At 40.6% G+C, this 18,788-nt stretch overlaps 1 protein-coding gene across 6 annotated transcripts; it reads left to right on the top strand.

Moving 5' to 3' along the window:
* Window positions 1-106: 106 nt before the first annotated feature.
* LOC120908876 (aldehyde dehydrogenase family 3 member B1) lies at window positions 107-17,815 on the top strand. 6 transcript variants are annotated; one of them, XM_040320332.1, is made up of 11 exons: window positions 107-726; window positions 2,603-2,955; window positions 11,789-11,829; window positions 11,913-11,971; window positions 12,255-12,657; window positions 13,121-13,515; window positions 13,607-13,804; window positions 15,647-15,762; window positions 16,242-16,377; window positions 16,459-16,609; window positions 16,753-17,021. In XM_040320332.1, the coding sequence occupies exons 2-11, from the start codon at window positions 2,637-2,639 to the stop codon at window positions 16,765-16,767; spliced, it is 1,833 nt and encodes a 610-aa protein (XP_040176266.1). In that variant the 5' UTR covers window positions 107-726; window positions 2,603-2,636; the 3' UTR covers window positions 16,768-17,021. The 6 variants fall into 6 exon arrangements, with proteins under 6 accessions (XP_040176266.1, XP_040176265.1, XP_040176264.1 ...); XM_040320331.1 differs by lacking the exon at window positions 15,647-15,762 and adding an exon at window positions 15,139-15,254 and having other exon boundaries at window positions 108-726; XM_040320330.1 differs by lacking the exon at window positions 15,647-15,762 and adding an exon at window positions 14,222-14,337 and having other exon boundaries at window positions 108-726.
* Window positions 17,816-18,788: the final 973 nt, after the last annotated feature.

Raw genomic sequence — 18,788 nt, 5'->3', positions numbered from 1 at the left:
GGGACCAACGCGATGGACTGCCGGCACCGCCGCTGCCGCCGCACGAACGAACGAGCGGACGGGCGGCTTGCTACGATGGAGAGTTTTTGGCGTCACGTCAGTATCATCGTCGATTGCGGCTCAAGTGGTTCGCTCACACAGTGACAGTGCGGTGGGTCGAGTGGGACCAGCAGCAAGTGTCGTGGCTGTCTCGCTACACCAGATTAGATTATTAGATGCCAATTGCTGGGCAATTATCCCTGTAAAGTTGTTGAAGTTAAAAGTTCAGTAGAAATTAAGGTTCACAACGTGTCATGACCGAGGGGAAGGGTCATCGAACTGGTCGGATAATTTAGCTCACATTTGCTACGGTCTGTGTCCGCGTGCTTATCCACCTATCATTCATGTAATGATTTTTCAACATGTTAACACCAATGCCAGTGCTTCTTTTTGTAACTTTTTGCTTCAATACAGTTACTTAAGTAATGTGTGAAGTTAAAAATTGAAGTGATAAATTCAAGTGAATAATCTTATATACGAAAAGTAAACTTACTGTTACTAACGTGATACAACTGTGGCGTTAAATTCACATTTAACGCAGTGCACGATCTTCACGGCCAAAAATCAACGCAACCAGGAGGCAGCATTTAAAGTACGCGCGCGTCAATCATCATCCAGTGGCAGCAACGTGTTTACGCACTCTATCGGCGGTGTATTTTGTGCGCTAGTGTATGTGATCGGTGGAAGGTGAGTGGAAGTAAATTTGTATACTTTTACTCTTTCCGCAAACCAAAAAAACACACGGTGAAAACAAGGGTTTGGTTTGGCTTACATAATAAACAGTTTCCGACGCCGGTAAAGGAATGTTTCGTTGGCGGTTTTACACTTTCCTTGCTACTTATGTTTTACTTTAAGCTTTTGGTTCCAATGTGCTGTGTCGGTGTGGTGTGACTTTAAACTAAAATCGGGCTTTTGAAAGAAAACCACGCTCAAAACATTAGTTGTAAAGCATTGCCCGTATTTATGAAAGCTTACACTGTCTATTCCTATAGATTAGTTTATATCTTCGATAACAGTTATACAACTAAAAATTACAAGAAAGATAGTTTGCGCAACTGCTTTACGCCAGTTCGTACAACAGTGATAATGATCAAGTTGTGTATTTCTGCCAAATTTTTGTTCCTATTTTTGTTTCTTGTTTTTAGCTTCGGAGGATGTATTCCGACCTTGCAGATTTCTACTGTGACTACCGGAAACGATTAGATTTTCCAGTTCGCTTAGGATTTATAAATATGCATTTGTGCACCGAAACACACACACATCAGTGTTTCCTTGCGCGAGTTCGTTTTTTTCTTTCATTCTTTACTAGTGTGGGTATTTTTTTCAATGGAATAACTCGTTTGACTCTTTGTTACAAATATAATAAAAATTAAAAAGATTTTTATGATAAAAATTAAAAATGTGTGATGATTTTTTTAATTATTTCAATAATTGTTGAAATAACTACGCAATTACTGCTACTGATACTAAGTGCTTTTCTAACTTGCTATACAAAATGTTTAAAAAGTTTTCAATTCTGATACCGTCAATCGAAAAAACGAAAATTGTGTTATTTTTGTTGGTGTATCGGATAATATTTTTGTTGTTTGATTAATTGGAAACTATTCCTATATGTTATTATTCGTACTTTTTGAGACATTATCCATCGTTAATTCGTTCGTGTCTATAATTAATTATTTGAATTAAGCCTATATATTAAATTTGTTTATTCTATTGCTAATAGTCTCATTTGTCAGGGGAAGCTGGTTTCGGAAGGTTTTTGGCATCAGTTTTCTTCAAGGTCAAAATTACGGTGTTAGCATTTCATTTATGAATAAATTATTCTTGCCATAACCTACGACGTTGTGAAAAAAATATTGGAAGCCATTGACTATTTACACATTAATTTCACACCTTGCAAAAAGGCAAGAACTGGTCAACAGTAATCCGTAGAGTAGACACCAACACCATCAGGTACAGCACATGATAAATCTATAATGATAGTGTAGTTTTGCACCGTAATGACATGACAAGCTTTAAAACAAAATATGCTTTTTGAAACAGCATTGTGTGTCTGCTTCATTAGAAACAATACAAATAACAGCAGAAGATGATGAAACGAAACTTTTATGATACTGTGAGTTTCCCATTGCTTCAAATTCTTTGGATGTAAATTTTCAAACTTAGCTCAACTCATTTTATTAATAAAAGTTCTGTGGAGAACCTAAGAGGCAAAAACATTATTTTATTTATTAAATGAAGGGAAAAAACGGAATATTGATGACTATTTTGCAGTATTTATTGATCTGATCTTGCTTAAATTGTCTTTTTTTATTCTCCGTATTTCAGTCTACGCATTTCTTTATAAACTATAATTTCGATCACTGATCAGAAGACATTAACAGCAATTTTAACATTTTGATTCTTACAATAAACATTTTTATTTATATTTTGCCTTAGTTATAGTTTTACCTAATCCAGTTTTCTCGCTTATATGAGTTATGAGTTTACTTTGCTCAGTTTATATGTGTTTGTAGAGCTACTACACGTTCACATATAATGCATTATTCTTGTTCACTTTTAGAGCATAAATCAGAATTCCAGTTCTCCTAGCAACGATGGACAAGCCCAAATCAGCCTTGAACATTGCGGAAGAAACACGCCTCTTTGGTGAAGTGCCGCAGGTGACACTTGCTCTTTCCGGTACAGAAACCTCTAAGCCCCCCAGCGTCAAGGAAAATGTATTAAAGCCGTCATCCGATTCTATCGAGAATCACGATGGACAGCACGATACCAAAAGCTCCGGCATTAGTAGCACCACTAGCAGTATGAAGGACGATCCTTCCCGGGATGGACAGCATCTGGATGAATCTAACCTAGGCCAGCAACCGGACTCGATGACCACCGTTGTGATTGATATCGAAGCTACTAGCGGAGGTATGTTTAAATGGTATAAAGAGAAAAAAAATGGAATCTGAAATCATACTCATATGGTACACTCCATGCATCCGTTTTCATGCGTATAACATGGCTAGCTCACCAGTTCCTGGCGAACTTGATACGCTGCATGACAGTAAGGTCGCCGTACATCTTGTATAGCTCGTCGTAATATCGGCTCCTCCATTGTCCTTCCACACATACGGGGCCGTTCTAAATCGTTCTGAATACTTGATGTTACTAGTTACAACATGTATCACTTATTTTTACTATAACCATTTATTTCACAATTTATAGTGAAGTTAATTATTCTTGCAGCTATAATGTATAACAACCAATACGCTACATAAAGCACCAAGTTTAATACGTAGTAGGCGGATTTAAGCATCTTGTTTTTTTATTATGTTACTACATGAACGCTTTAATCAGTACCGTCGTTGGAATATTCCAGCTCGCAACTACCTGCAAGCAGTCATTCTCCCACTCATTAGTGAGGCACTACGTATGCTCGGCAACAGAAGTGGCTGAAAACGCTTACTCTAATGTGCGTAATCCATAAACCGATCACTAATTCCGAATCTTCTGGCACACCAGTCCGCACAATTGAGTACAGTGAGACGAGTACTGCGAGACTCTGTGGCCTCAAAGAACTTCATGAACTGGTTGGGCCGGTATAATTCTAAAAATATAAGGGGCCTTGCATTGTGGAGTACCTTGAAACAAGTTCACTGAACAGCTGATAGATCTTGTAAATATGACAAATTCTCTTCCATAAACAAGACTCTACATAATCATCCTTACCATCCTTGATTGTTAAAAGAGCATTGTCACTTTTGAACAACGTGCTATCACATGCACGCAAATGCAAATATTCTTAATCATCAATGTGATAGGTTTTATGTGTTTTACAGTTTCTTCAAGCAAACTGACTAGCTGATAACAAGTTTTGCGTAATTCAAGTGCGGTAATGATAGTCTCATATTGACGTTATTTTTGTATTACAAATTTAATATAAATCATCATCTCAGTGTGAGGATATTAGGGAAAATAAATATGTTCTTCTTTTTATTCTCATGTATTATGGCAACCAAGATCGGTCACAGGTTTGCCTAGGCCACTTATAACATATCTATAACTGATTGGTCTTACCAAGTATTAGGAATCTCGGTTCATACGTGCGTTGAGACCAGCAAGGGTATAGCCTTAACAATTTGACAACTGTTCGATAGAATCGACCAAATTGTACGAAGCAACATTTAACCTAACGTAACGAACATTTTGAATTAACACTTTTTAAACTCAAGTACAGTCTTTCTACGAGAAGTCAGTCTTTCTTTTTCCCGAGTTACGAGAATAATGCGTTCCGGAGACATTCGCGTATCACGGATTTTTGCGTGAGTCTAATATCACGTTGAAAAGCCAAAATATACTTAAATAATAATTATTTTTGAATATATTTCGCTTATTTATGTAATTTAATACTTATTTGTAATTCATGTAGAAAATTAGGTTATTTCTGTCTTTTTAGTGATAAACAACTTGTGGAAAAATTGCAAATTATTTTTCATTTGACAATTGATGGTAGTGATAATTGTACTGATTTGACATATAAACTGACAAATATAAAAATTCGCATAACTCGAATTCCCGTAACTCGGGGAAAGACTGTACATTGCTGCATTTCTTCGCTGGTTTGTCTAATCTGGGCCAGCATCTCGTCGGACCAGCTCGTCCAGTCGCATGATCAAGGACTTCATTAGTTCATAGAGCTGCATGATCGCGTAAGATATTACACTTAAGAAGAAGATATTTTTACATACATATTTTAAACAATTAAACACTCCAGTTTTCCTAAAAAAAGACAATAAGTTAATTTAATGTTGAATGAAATTATGTGTTTAACTGTTTTTCAAATTCAACGAAGGTACCTTACAAACCAGGAAATTCTAGTTTACTCTAATATGGCTTGCATTTACAATGATAATAAAAAAATAAGCAATTATCTCTTTATTTAAACAATGATACAAATGTGATAAACACTTTGCTTTAATTTTAAATAAAGCAAAAAAGACAAAGATTTAATTTTAAATCTGCATAACGTGCGTTCAAACATAAGTCGTTAGTTTCCTACCAACTGTGGATTTGGTTTCGCGTTTTCCACGTAACGTTAGAGCTTTCTGCACCGTAACGCATCGTTTAGATATCCAAAAAGCCTAAAAGCTCCACGAAAGCTCCTCACGCTCCATGGTAACGTTTGGTAATGGTAATTTTCAAACCGAGATGAACGTTTGCTACTGTTGGACGTTGAAAGATCTTTTTCCTTATTTTAAATTAAATTGTGTTCTATCAATTGTGTTCTATGCTAGTAGATAAAGTTGTTTGAAATATTGTTAAAAGGTACAAAAGCTTTCGAATGAATTAAAATTGTACAGATAGCCACACATGTCGATTAAAAATAAATGCCATAACAACTCCGCCAAGGAAGTGCCTTCATCACTCTAGCTACTAAAAATTCTAAAACAATAGTTTTATTTTACTACAATTCCTCAATTCCAATTCTTGTATCCAAAACGCTCATCTTGAATGTTTCATTGATTTATACGCAAATTAAATATGGTTCGTTCAAAAAAGTGACCCCTGCTTTGGCCGTTTTGCTTTGCATGCCCATTCGGAGTGGTCGAGCTTGAATAAGCCCGAAAGTGAACACGCAATAACGCAATGACTCTGTGTGCGGCTCGCTGGCAGACTGGCGGTTCTCTTTTCCGTCGTCGACGCGAGCATCATCGGGCGCTCTCGCGCTCCGCATATTTCGCTTCGCGTGTGCGTTTGCTGCTGCTGCTGCTGCTGCCCATTGCACACACATTCACTGCACGTACCTTTCTGACAGGGAGGGAGGAGGGTGCTCCAAGGGTTTCTGTACAGTGTAAGTACAATTGCGCGCCGCTTGAACCACCAACTCGTCCCGGTACGGTGTAGTAGTGGTTGTTGCGCGTACTTTCTGAACCGTGTCTATAGCGTATGCTCCCGCAGCCCGCAAACGACGACCAGTTTTGTCCCGTGCGTTCGCTGGAACAGAAGCAGAAGCTCGGCTCGCCGCGTGTTCGAATACAGTACAGTGTGTGCTCGTACATTCCCATTTTGCTGTGCTTTCAGGTTGGTTGTGTGTACACATCATATCATGCATACTTGTTTCTACATGAGTGGCTGTTTCTGTTGGGGCCAAAGTTCCTGTCGCGCGCGTTTCACGCGCTTACGCATACATCATCCGCAAGCAAAGTGAATTTATTGTCATTGTCGCATCTTGCGCACAATTTGGACAGTGAACAAACACACAAAACATCTTCATTGTTTGCTCTTTTGTGACGCTTTTTTCAAACGAGTATGCTACTGATGCTGGTTTAATTTCCATGTCGTGTTGTGCCTCCTAGTCGCCCTGCATTAACGCGCAAAGTGGCTCCTTGCGTTAATGTGCAGCTGTAACAATGCATATGGCGTGTGGTGTTGCAAAACCGGTTCGAAAGGCGTTAAGTGTTAAGTGTAAAAAATATGAAGAAAAATCCATTCTGGGGACAAAGGGAAAGTGTCATAAGTTTGGAGCAAAAAAAAAGTGTACATGTTCGTTAGGGGGAGAATTTCAGTAACCTTCGTTCAAGTACACACACTTGCCGCCACTTGTCGGTGTAGAGCTCTGTTGCTCGGTCAGTGCAAGAAAAGTAAAAGAATATGCCCTCCACTCCACTGGCCGTCAGCCATCCGTGTTTGTGTCTGTGTGTATTTGTGTCAGTACGTAAGAGTTGGTGGGTAAAAGCGTTTCAGTGAACAAAAGTACTGAGCCCAAACAATTTCCAAACTGCCACCGAAGGACGAGGAGGGCTTTTTGTGGAGAGGTTGAGATTGGCAGAGCGTTTAGGTTTGATTTTTCAGTTTCTTTACGTTGTGCGGTGATCAAGTGATATGAAAAAAACCCCTCACTTGTGCTTCAAGGGAAGCTTGTATGAACATTTATCCCCCATTCCGTAAGAAACCATGCTATTTTGCCGTGTCATGTTCGGCTGGGTTGATATTCAACATTATCTTATCACACTGTGCAACCGTCGATCGTATCGAAATCTACTTTAAACCTCCATCCGGCTAGCTTCTTAGCCCACGTAAAGTGAGCGTTATTATCGCACAAAGAATTCGCCCGCAAAACGGCAGAGTAACGATGTTTATTTGTCGACAAAACCTCCTCCCGATTAACGATTCCACTTCCACCGCTCAGTGCCACCAGCTTGACCTCTGGACTTTTGAACCAACCCAGGGCGCAGTGTGCAAATAAGGACAATCATCGTGGTGAAGCATTTTCTTTTTTAAACGATCGTCAGCCCCAAACGCAGTGCGCGTTCTAGTAGAAGCGTTCGTAAGGCGTGATTAGATGTGCCGGGCACCACCATTGAACAAAATTGCTGAACGCATCTGTTTTGCATACAATTCTACTATGTTTTGTCTCATAATTAAATCGAGCGTAAGTGCCAGGGGAGCTCACTTTTATAGATACAATCCTGGCTGTATAGAATTTTATATACTTCGATGCACATTTGATGTCAATCGATCGACTTTAAAACATGCCATTATGTTCATTACACTCATCACATCGCGCTTATATTAGAGCTGTTGAACAACAACGAAAGCCGCTATCAATGATGACCTTTGCCAAGGGTCCAATATCAAATTTCGATAAGCCAGCCAATGGTAGAGGGAACGATGAACGATAAGCCAGTCCATATTCTACCACGATTGGCTGTGGGGCACAGTGCAGTAACCAAAAGCTGGGATGATTACGTATAGGCCCGACCGGGGTTGCTGGATCGTTGCGGACAATTAACGACAACGAGCGTGTCGTGTCGGTTTTGTAGAGAACCGGCCAGCTTGTTCACCACTAACACACACACGAACAGCCTTCCCGTAGGGTATGTTTTAATACATCCATTTGTGACATCACTACATGCGTTGACAATATGTCGTGTGTGCTCAGTGCAACGACTGTTGCAGTTGCTGCTATGGAAAGACACGATCAAACAACTACAACTTTAAAATGGGATTGAGTGTTCGACAATGCAACTGATGCAGCTGGTCTTTGTGTTTGGTACAAGAGTAATATGTTTTGTTTTTGTTTTCGCGGAATTGTTTGACTTTATGATAGAAATAGAAAAAAAATATTGCGTAAAAACTATTACGTTACAGAATTCAAGTATTAAAACAGGCTGATCTCTAGTAATTTTAATGTATCTTTAATATTTTTAATTTGCTTGTTTGTTTTGCAATGCCAAATAGGTTATGATGTCTCATTCTACACTTATCGTGGCAAAAAATCTCCTTGACTTTTGTGGAAAAGACCTTCCTAACATAATTCATTCAACGAATCATCTATACTATGGTTATTGATTTGAGAAAAAAACTAAATGCAGTAAAAAACAAATGCGCATGGAAGTTAAAGAAAGTGTGTTACACTTGTTTGAGTTTTAGTTTATGCATAGTTTATGCAAGGATTAATAGTTTTATGCAAGGACTGTGTAGGAAACCAAATCGGTTTTGCTATCTTTGATGAATTTTCAAGGGCTCTCTGCTGTCAAATGCAACACTCAAACCATTAATATGCAACACTCAAACCTTTAATATTACTAGAGGCATACATACTTTTCCTTTAACATTTATGAACTAATTAATAATTTTCTTGCGATTACCAGCCCAATTTATAATTTTAATCACAATTGAAATTTGAATCAAAAAGGGCTTTCAGATGTCAAATTGCTGTAACGAACTTGTCTACTTTTCAAATCGTTCTACATTACTTGACCTCGTTCCTACACAGTCCTTGGTTTTATGCTTGCTACAGAAAACACAGAGAACATGTCACAAAAGTTTACAACTCAAATCTTATCATATAAATTGGGAGCGTGTGTGTGTATGCATGTTTGTGTGTGAGGTTTTTTGTGTGCGCTTATCTTTAGTACAAACGGTCAAACGGTCTTATTCTCTACTCACCACAGACCTTTGCTATAAAAGGATTGAGATTTTGTGGCTCTGACTATTTCTTTTATAACAATAAAATTAAACTTCTTCCATCCCTACCTTTAACATTCTGTTTTGTTTTAAATATTATGTTTAGGCATGCCAAAAGGCCAATAAATGCCTAAGATAGACAACGATTTTCAAATGCGAAATAAATATAACTGCAAAACTGAAGAAAAAAAAAACATTTTCACTAACATGAATGATCCTTGGAAACCGCTTCAACCGGCTGTTCAAAGTGCAGACACCCGTTATACCCTGTTTCTGAAACTCATCCATGATTATGCTCATTCATAGCGATAGCAGCGATACATCTACGCACCCCATGTGTATGTGTGTGTGTGTGTGTGTGTGTGTGTGTGTGTGTGTGTGTGTGTGTGTGTGTGTGTGTGTGTGTGTGTGTGTGTGTGTGTGTGTGTGTGTGTGTGTGTGTGTGTGTGTGTGTGTGTGTGTGTGTGTGTGTGTGTGTGTGTGTGTGTGTGTGTGTGTGTGTGTGTGTGTGTGTGTGTGTGTGTGTGTGTGTGTGTGTGTGTGTGTGTGTGTGTGTGTGTGTGTGTGTGTGTGTGTGTGTGTGTGTGTGTGTGTGTGTGTGTGTGTGTGTGTGTGGTTGTGTGTGTGTGTGTGTGTGTGTGTGTGTGTGTGTGTGTGTGTGTGTGTGTGTGTGTGTGTGTGTGTGTGTGTGTGTGTGTGTGTGTGTTTGCCTCCCCCAGGTGAAAGAAGATGATGACGACAAAGTAGAAGGGGTTCACCGGTGTGTTGAAAATTGGAAACTAATTAGTAGTCAAAATTTACCAACACATTTATCACCAGACCATGCAAAACCACAGACCCATGCTTGCAGTTGATTATTCGCGAAAGTTAGCTGAATGAAGCGTACCCCGGTACACAAAAACAATACAAAAAAATCAATAGATAATTGCTGAGCGACAGTGAAAGAGGGAAGCGTTTCTGTTTTCTGCACACAACTATTGCATAAATTGAATGTAAACTTTACCGATTTATAATTCTGGCTCCAACAATGGCAGGGAGGGAAAGCGTTTTGGGGTGGATCATTAGTGGTGGTGTTGGTGGTCGTTGAAACACATTCACATGTGCGTTTATACAATCCCAGTAGCGGCCGGAATGTGTCAAACAAACTGCCAAGGTTATGGTGATGGGTTTGGATGTGTTTCGGCGGGTTCGAATTCACGATCGCGCACTATTCCAGTGGCTTCTTCGAGGATCGGTTCGGCTCGTGCGCGGTCGCAATGTGGCGTGCTGGAGGTAAAAACTGTTCGTAGCATTTTTTTACATAACGTCTTTTTTTCTCCCTCAACGCCAGTGATTGCCCCCCACACACGTAGCTTTCGCTGCAGCTCTCTGGCCGATGTAATGTTTCCGTAAAGTTGCTCGATCACTTGAATTTGTCCGCAGCGGGGTCATCAGTGTGTTGCTGTCTCGTACAGGCCAGGCGTTCCTTCTTCACTTTTCAACGGCTGGCCGTCGCATGACCGTTGCTCTCAGCGCCGGCTCTTCTCTGCTAAGGGGACTAATTGCTGGGATCGAGGCACCCGGGGAGGGCAGTAATGAGTGTGCATGGTGAAGTGTTTTGTGGGCTTCAATCGTCGTTACCCAACGGCTCCGGTGTGTCGATTAACGCACTCACAAGCAAACGGAACACGGGCGGTGGAGAAACTGGGCGGTTTGTGGTGTTTCGTTTTTTTCCTTGTTGTTTCGTCTATGTGTGCCATATTTCCCTAGTGAATGTATGTGTATGTGTCCTACAGTTATGCTATAAATGCATACAACGAAAGCCAGTCCATCTTCTCGTTTGCGCGCACGGCACAATGCGATCTTGCTTCGCGCGCAGATGCGCTGGTCAACATAAAAATGCAAATCGGCCGCGTTGGGAATAGTGTGTGCAGAAAACTGGATGCCATTTGCACTAAACGACCTTGAACTAGTAGAAATTTTAATATATACAAGAAACAATTGCAAAAAACAACTAGCCACTCCTTGCACTAAGCGATACAGTGGAATGTGCGCGTGTATTTCCGTTTACAAACAGCTTGTCGGTGTAACGTGTGGTGTGTAACGCTGCGATGTAACGCTCAAGGTACGCTGCGATGAGCGAACGAACATATGATAAGAGTGTCACTGTGTGCGTGCCGCCGAGAGCAGCCGCCATGCTCGGTTGGTTGTTTTGACATTTGAAGAAAAACAAAGCCCGGCATCGAAAAGTAGGTTACCGAAAGTGAAAAGCGGTCGCAGTTTCGGGAGGCAGTGTCGTAGGTGTGAATTTAAACGGACAGTAAAGAATATTGTTAGCCACAATTGAACAGCGATAGAATAGGATCTGCAGGGGCTTGCAGTTCAGCTATTGTAGCAGTATTAGTTGTAGCATTTTGTAGCACAATGCTGCTACAACGCTGTAAAAGTCATGCCACAGACATGATTATCGATTAATTCACAACAAACACGGGATATCTCGATTCAAAAGAGTCGGAGTATCGCTTTATCGATTTCACGCCCTCTCCGGGTCTGTTTTGGTTCCAAAGTTTCCTCCTTCACAGTGTAGCGTTATGTAAACTAATGTCTATTGCTCATCGTCCTCCATACAAAGGGGCAAATTAATCCATTTATTTTCGCACGCACGTCTGCATCGCGGCTGCAACTCTTCAAATCGATTTGCCTAAATTGGTTGTGATTGTTGGGTTTCTTTCTACTTTGTTTAACTATTATTTGCACACCCGCACACAGGCGACAAGCGTAATTCCGCTCTGTTTCAATTTACCTTTTGCAGGATCCATCGCACCAGATTATATCAACATGAGTTTTTCGGACGTGAGTATAGTGCACTGCCGAGCTGCAAATCAACACATGTTTAATGACAACACTCTATTACGTATGTATGTTTGTACACACAGATCGTTCAACAGCTGCGAACTACATTCAACAGTGGCAAAACGCGAGATGTCGATTTCAGGTAAGCTATCCAAACCCATACGCGTACTTGTTAGCTACGTACGGGGAATGACTCGGCAGAAATACGCGTGTGGTGAAGCCGTAATGGTACCATCATTGCGGGTATTATTAAAGTTTTATCATATGCCACATCCATTATAATGTTTGACCTTCACGAAATCAGTGTCTTGAATCGCGGATGCTGATGAAACACATGCTCATACATTATAATGTGTACGAGTGAATACTATTGCGATTAAAACACTTCGTTCATTCATATTTCGACTAATACCTTCCTTTGATAGGTTGAATCAACTGAAGGCCCTGCTACGATGCTACGAAGAGAACACAGCCGAGATGGCGAACGTGCTAGCCGCGGATCTCCGCAAGCACAAGCAGGAAGCCCATCTGCTCGAGATTGAGTTCATCCTGAACGATCTGCGGAACACGCTGTACAATTTGCGCGAATGGGTGAAGCCGGAAAAGCCGGAGAAGAGCCTGGTTAACGTGATGGATGGCGTCTACATCTACAAGGACCCGTACGGTGTGGTGCTGGTGATCGGCGCGTGGAACTATCCGCTGCAGCTTACGCTGGTGCCAGTGGCAGCCGCCATTGCCGCAGGAAACTGTGTCGTAATTAAACCGAGCGAGGTAGCTCCGGCCTCGGCCAAATTCATCGCCGAAACACTGCCAAAGTACTTGTCTCAGGTAAGGTTCTTTGGGGCTGCTTGTTTCGCCTTTACCTAATCGTCAAAACTGTTGCGCCAGTCCACCTTTGCGTAGGACGTATCGGCTTTCACTTAAGCGTGTGCGAAATCAGTTTATGGATTCACGATAGAATATTTATGTTAAGTCGTGCACAGTACAGCAAAGGGCTAACCTTGCGCATTCAAGCATAAACATATAAAACCGATTGCGGTGCGTTCTTCTCGATGCTGTTTTATTGCGCTTTTTTGTTGCACACAATGCACATTACAAAACAAATGCCTTTGCCCATGTTCTGTGTAGCGCATTTCGAAAAAACCGGTTAATATTGTACAACCTTGCCAATACTGAGTTCGAATCAGCAGGGTAGCAAAACCTGCCGTCAATCCTTTCTCAATCCTTGCTCACTCCAAGTTTGTGCGTGGTATGCGATTACACCGCTCTTTACGCTTTCTTACACACGCAGGACTGCTACCGGGTGGTAACTGGTGGACCGAAGGAAACGAGCGAGCTGCTGAAGGAAAAGTTCGACTACGTGTTCTATACCGGTTCCGGACGCGTCGGCAAAATCATCCACCAGGCGTGCAGTGAAAACCTGACGCCCTGCACACTGGAGCTCGGCGGCAAAAGCCCTTGCTACTTGGACGGTACGGCCAATATCGCTATCGCCGCGCGGCGCATCTTGTGGGGCAAGTTTATAAACGCCGGCCAAACATGTATCGCTCCCGACTACATACTGTGCAGCAAGCAGGTGCAGAAGCAGTTCCTTGAGGAGGCCCGCAAAGTGCTGAACGAGTGGTATGGCGCGAATCCGAAGGACAGTCCCGATCTGTGCCGCATTATCAACCAGAATCATTTCCAGTGAGCATCGGTTGGGGGAGGGGAGGGGGAGCGATGTCTGTATGACAAAACGACGATTGTTGGTTTTAACACTTTTTTTCTCTTTATTTAGGCGACTTACGTCTCTGCTCAAGGGTGCCAACGTGGCCATCGGAGGTGAAACGGATCTGCAGGACCGTTACATCTCGCCAACAATTCTTATCGACGTAAAGTCAACTGATCCCGTAATGCAGGATGAAATTTTTGGCCCCATTCTGCCGATTCTGAATGTCGACAATGCGTATGATGCCATCAAGTTCATCAACTCCAGGTATTGAAGATCGCTACCCTTTTCCCCGCGCTGTGTTGGCTCACTCGTCTGCAATAGTTTCATCCGTCGATAGCAATGATTTATGTTTTCTACATTTTCTTTGTTTTCTTTCCCATGGCGATGTTTAATTTTTGTTGTTTTTTCGGATCCTGATCGTTTTTCCCTTCTGCTGCTGATTTCCGGCTACGGTCCGGCCCATCCCATGTCCCTCGATGTGTGTCGCTTTTCATTGCTCATTTTGTGGACGTTTTGCGTCTGCTGCATCACATGATAATCGTTACATGTACAACCGAATAACGGTTAAACATTGTCCCGCAAACGCGATGCCCATGGATTTGCGCCACGGTGATCGTTTGTTACTGACGAACATCCGCACTGCCAACTGCACACACCTCACCATTTCACCATTTCATGCAGACCACCGCCCCTAGTAATGTACATCTTTACGCTAGATACCAAAATTCAAGAACTTTTCGTTACTGGAACACGGTCGGGCAGCATGTGTCTTAATGATACGATCATGCAGTATGCCGGTAAGAAGAAAGAATTGGTTCAAAATCTGGTTTAAGATATATCATTTACATTCCTTGGTGAAAGCATAACAGGTGGCGGTTATTAGATTTACCTCTTAACTAGCAGATTTGCGATAAATTGTGGTATTGGTTGATTGGTTTTTAGAAGATCTGGATCTATATTTTGTTGTGGTACCTTTGTCGGTGATGGATATATAAATTTACCTATATTCGGGGTTTCTTAGTATTGCTTGTATTTAAACGACAGTCGCCTTCGTGGTCTAACGGTGTTTGCTTTTTATATTCTATTAATTTCGTGGTTACGGAAACCTTTACTGCTACAACCTCCTGTTACGCTAGTGCCAAGCCTCTATGCTTGTACATCTTCTCCAAAAACGTAACGGATCAGCGTCTGATGATCGAAAACACCTCCAGCGGAGGAGTTTGCGTAAACGATACTCTCATGCACTGTGCAGGTTAGATTTAATGGTTTTTTTCCTAATGAGTAGATCTTATACTAACACAGTAAATACAGCTACGTAATAGTAATACGCTGAAAGTTTTATTTTTCCATTGATTGAATAGTTTGTTGTTGAATTGTTGAATTATATACTAAAATCATGCTCTGTGCATTTAAAATTCCATAACCAGTTAGCACAAAAACAGGTCAAGGTGTAATCATCAGATCATTTTATTTGCAATGTAGTTAATATGCTGCCATTAGTTTCATTCACGCGAACGATTGAGTGTTATAAAGATGAAATTTTTAGCTATATATATTGACTTTTTTTACTATAACATTTATATTTTCTTTTCCTTCAGAGACAAACCACTATGTTTGTACTTATTTACTGAAAACATCGAGGATCGCGATGCCTTCATAGCAAACACTTCTAGCGGAGGTGTTTGCGTGAATGATGCTTTAACGCACTTTGCAGGTCAGATATGAAGCTTCATACTTCATTTGCAATCGTATAATTTCAAAAGAATCGTCATTTTCATTCATCCAAAAATTACAATTTCAAACATTGTAATCAACACAAACTACGAATGTCTACGATTGTGGCCTATGCTCATTTGCCTCTATCTCCAGTTCGATTGCATTTGCAACTGTCTGTTATGTACAACATGTTTCGTTCACTAGGCTTTGGTTCCCCTGTGTATCTGTACTGTTTTAATTGCGATGGTAATGATTTTGGATCGTTTGCGTACTCATTTGCTTTATTTCCCATGAGCAAAAGTGGGGGTTCCTATTGATGCCGATAATAGTAATGGCCATTCGCCATAATGTTCTATGCACTTGAACTTTTCTTCAAATTCGTACCAACAGGGATAAACCGCTGAGCATTTACATCTTCAGCGAAAATGAGAAGGATCGTAAGGCAATTATAGAAAACACTTCTTGTGGAGGCATTTGCATTAACGATACGATGGCTCACGTTGCAGGTATCATAATTTTTAGGACATTTTTTCAAGCATTTTGATCGTGTATGTGTGTTTGTGTGTGTGTACAATTTTACAAGACACTACAATGTTCCAGCTCACGTAGTGCGACAGTTATTGAGAGTAAAACTAATGGTAACGAAGCGGTTTCTGTACTAGACAAGCCAAGGCTTTCAGCGTAATTTACGATGCAATACTAACATTTAATTTAATCAACCGTGTAAATATTAGTACAATTTATTGATTGGCATTAGACACTGTATTACTTTTTGCCTTCTATTGTTTAACAAATTTTACAATTTCTTTATAATAATTAGTAATAATAATTGGCATATAACACAAGTTAAAACTACTAACTATTCAGTAATGCTAGCTAAAATTAAAAAAAAACTACAAATTAAACATTCTAAAGAACAAAATCATATGTTAACAGTGATTCACATGTCTCGCTGTGAACTAACAAAACACTCTTTCTCTATTAGTTGAAGCACTGCCCTTCGGTGGTGTTGGCCCTAGCGGTATGGGTTCTTACCATGGCAAGTACTCCTTCGACACGTTCGTCCACAAGAAGTCCTGCTTGACGAAAGATTTCAACCCGATTGGCGAAAAACTGGCTGCGTAAGTGACACAACTCTGCATCACGCAGTGCAAATGTGGTTCCAATCATTTAAATATCCGAACCTCCCATTTTTCCTCCAGCTCCCGGTATCCACCATACTCCGAAAGTAAGCTGTCCTTCCTGAGTACCTTGCTGAAGAAGCGTCAGGGCATCAACTTGCACTTTTTGCCATATCTGCTGATGTTCGGTATTGGCGTGGCTTCTACGCTTGTAGTAAGCACCATCCTGAAGGTAAATAAGAACCATCACCATCAGCTCTTCTGAAACTTATTTCGCATCATCAACGTGATCTGCATGCCAACACTGTTGAAAAAAAAACATTGAAACAATGCTCGTAGTTTTAACTTCCCATCTTTTGTACGATCCTTTTTCAGAGACGTTTGCAATAAACAACAGCTTCCATTCAGAGTTGGGGGATTTGGGTTATGAGAGGAACGTCATTCGACGTTAAATGATACGTCGGTTATGTGCATCTCAAGTGCACGTGCACCAAGCGTGCTCTTATTTCAATTGCGTTATTTAGATTTTAATCATTGCTTAAAACATGTATTCACACACATTGTACGTTATTATAGTGATGCTATTCAGCGCTGCTTGTGGGATCATTTAATAAAATATGAATATTTTGCACTTTCCATACGAATTTCAACGTTTTGCAATTGATTTATTTGTAGTTTTATTCTCCACTGGGTAGTATTTTTCTGGCTTGTGTCCATGATATGCCAAGCGACTCTGTTGTTTTTGTAGTGATATATCCTTTACTAACGTGTCTGCAGTTTGCTGCAGCTTTTTGTAGTACAACATTCCCACCTCAAACGCATTTAGTATACCGACTAAACACGATCCTCGCTGTGGGATATTTCTTGAACATGCTGTTAATATTACGTATTATATTGTATGCGCACGTTTCTAACGTTTTTTTTTATCTTTCTACACTTGCAGGATGACGACTAACGCTTTCAGAAAGCAAAACACAATGACACCAATAACTATCACTATTGGCAGAACGAAACAAAACAACGGAAAACGGAAAAAATATGCTCCGACAAGCTTTCCTGCAACGCATACCGGAGAACGTGACGAGTCATTTGTTTCTTCTTTTTTTTTATTAGAAGTTAGGTCAATTTGCAAATCTTTTGCTTGCAACAACACAATTGTGATGGGATTATTCCAACACCACCCACTTCTTCCGGTGCGGGGAGAATAGAAAGGTGAAAAGGGACAAGGAGCTAAAAATGATGCCGAAAAATGTGTTTTAATTTTCCATGCACGGTGATACACGTCTTTTACACTTTGGCGAAGCAGCGTTATCAACACGGTTTATGTTTTAAATGTAAAAAAATGAAACTAGAAAATGTACGTTTATCGTGGATAAGAACAGCACAAGAAAAAATGTTGGGTGCATGCAATAAATGTTGATAAATGGGTAATTGATAATTCATTGGCTATTGTTTTATTTTGCAACTATCACACAAATTTGTGCGTAAGTAGGATTAGAAAAGTATAGAAAACAATTGCCATGGGACAATTTAAATAAAAATGGAAAACAATGCATTTGAATCTCACTATATATAAAATCGAAAATCGCCGCAATGACGTGAGAGTTAACATTCAGCAAGAGAGAAAGAAAGCGGTGAGAGCAGAGCTCTCTTAGCAACGCGCGTTGCTGCGAAAGGACTTGCTCCAAGCACTATTGCTATCCCGCGGATGTTGCGGGTAATGGTTACTTAGATTTTTTGTTTGGATGAATCGATTTGAAATCACGTGGTATTGGATATAATGAACATTTCTTAAATAATTAAAGATGCAAATTAGCCACCTGATGATGGCCCATCTCATACCCCTTCCCATTATAAATCAAGGTAATCAAGGCTATATTTAAAAAACATATTTGAAAACTATGCAAAATAGCTTAATTGTGAAATGGTTGATATTCCAATTAATTCAATCATTCATAAAGCCAACCATACTCATTATTGGTGCTTAAGCACCTCAAATACTGTATACACCGTCGTCATCAGCAGAAAAGTGTGGTATATAATATCCTGTAAAACGGGTTGCTATACCCGGTACGTCGAACATGTACACTCCCTCAAATCTTCTTCTATTTGTCGTAACGTCCTACGCGGACATGCCGGCCTTTACAGGCTTTCGAGACTTAATTCATTACCACGTGGCCGGATATTCAATCCTTGCTGCGGGCGGTCTGTCCATTCTGGGCTTGAACCCATGACGGGCATGTTATTGAGTCGTTCGAGTTGACGACTACGTACCACGGGACCGCCCCAAATCTGCTACTCCGCATTACAGTCTGAGTCGGGACAAGGAAAACGCATGACAATAAGAAGCAGATGTAAGCGAGGGACCCTAAACGCCCATATGCTAAAAAACCTTGCTGAAATTTTGAGCG

This window comes from Anopheles arabiensis, chromosome 2, assembly GCF_016920715.1.
Source record: "Anopheles arabiensis isolate DONGOLA chromosome 2, AaraD3, whole genome shotgun sequence".
NCBI lineage: Eukaryota > Metazoa > Arthropoda > Insecta > Diptera > Culicidae > Anopheles > Anopheles arabiensis.
This window is presented reverse-complemented; position numbering and strand designations above follow the sequence as displayed.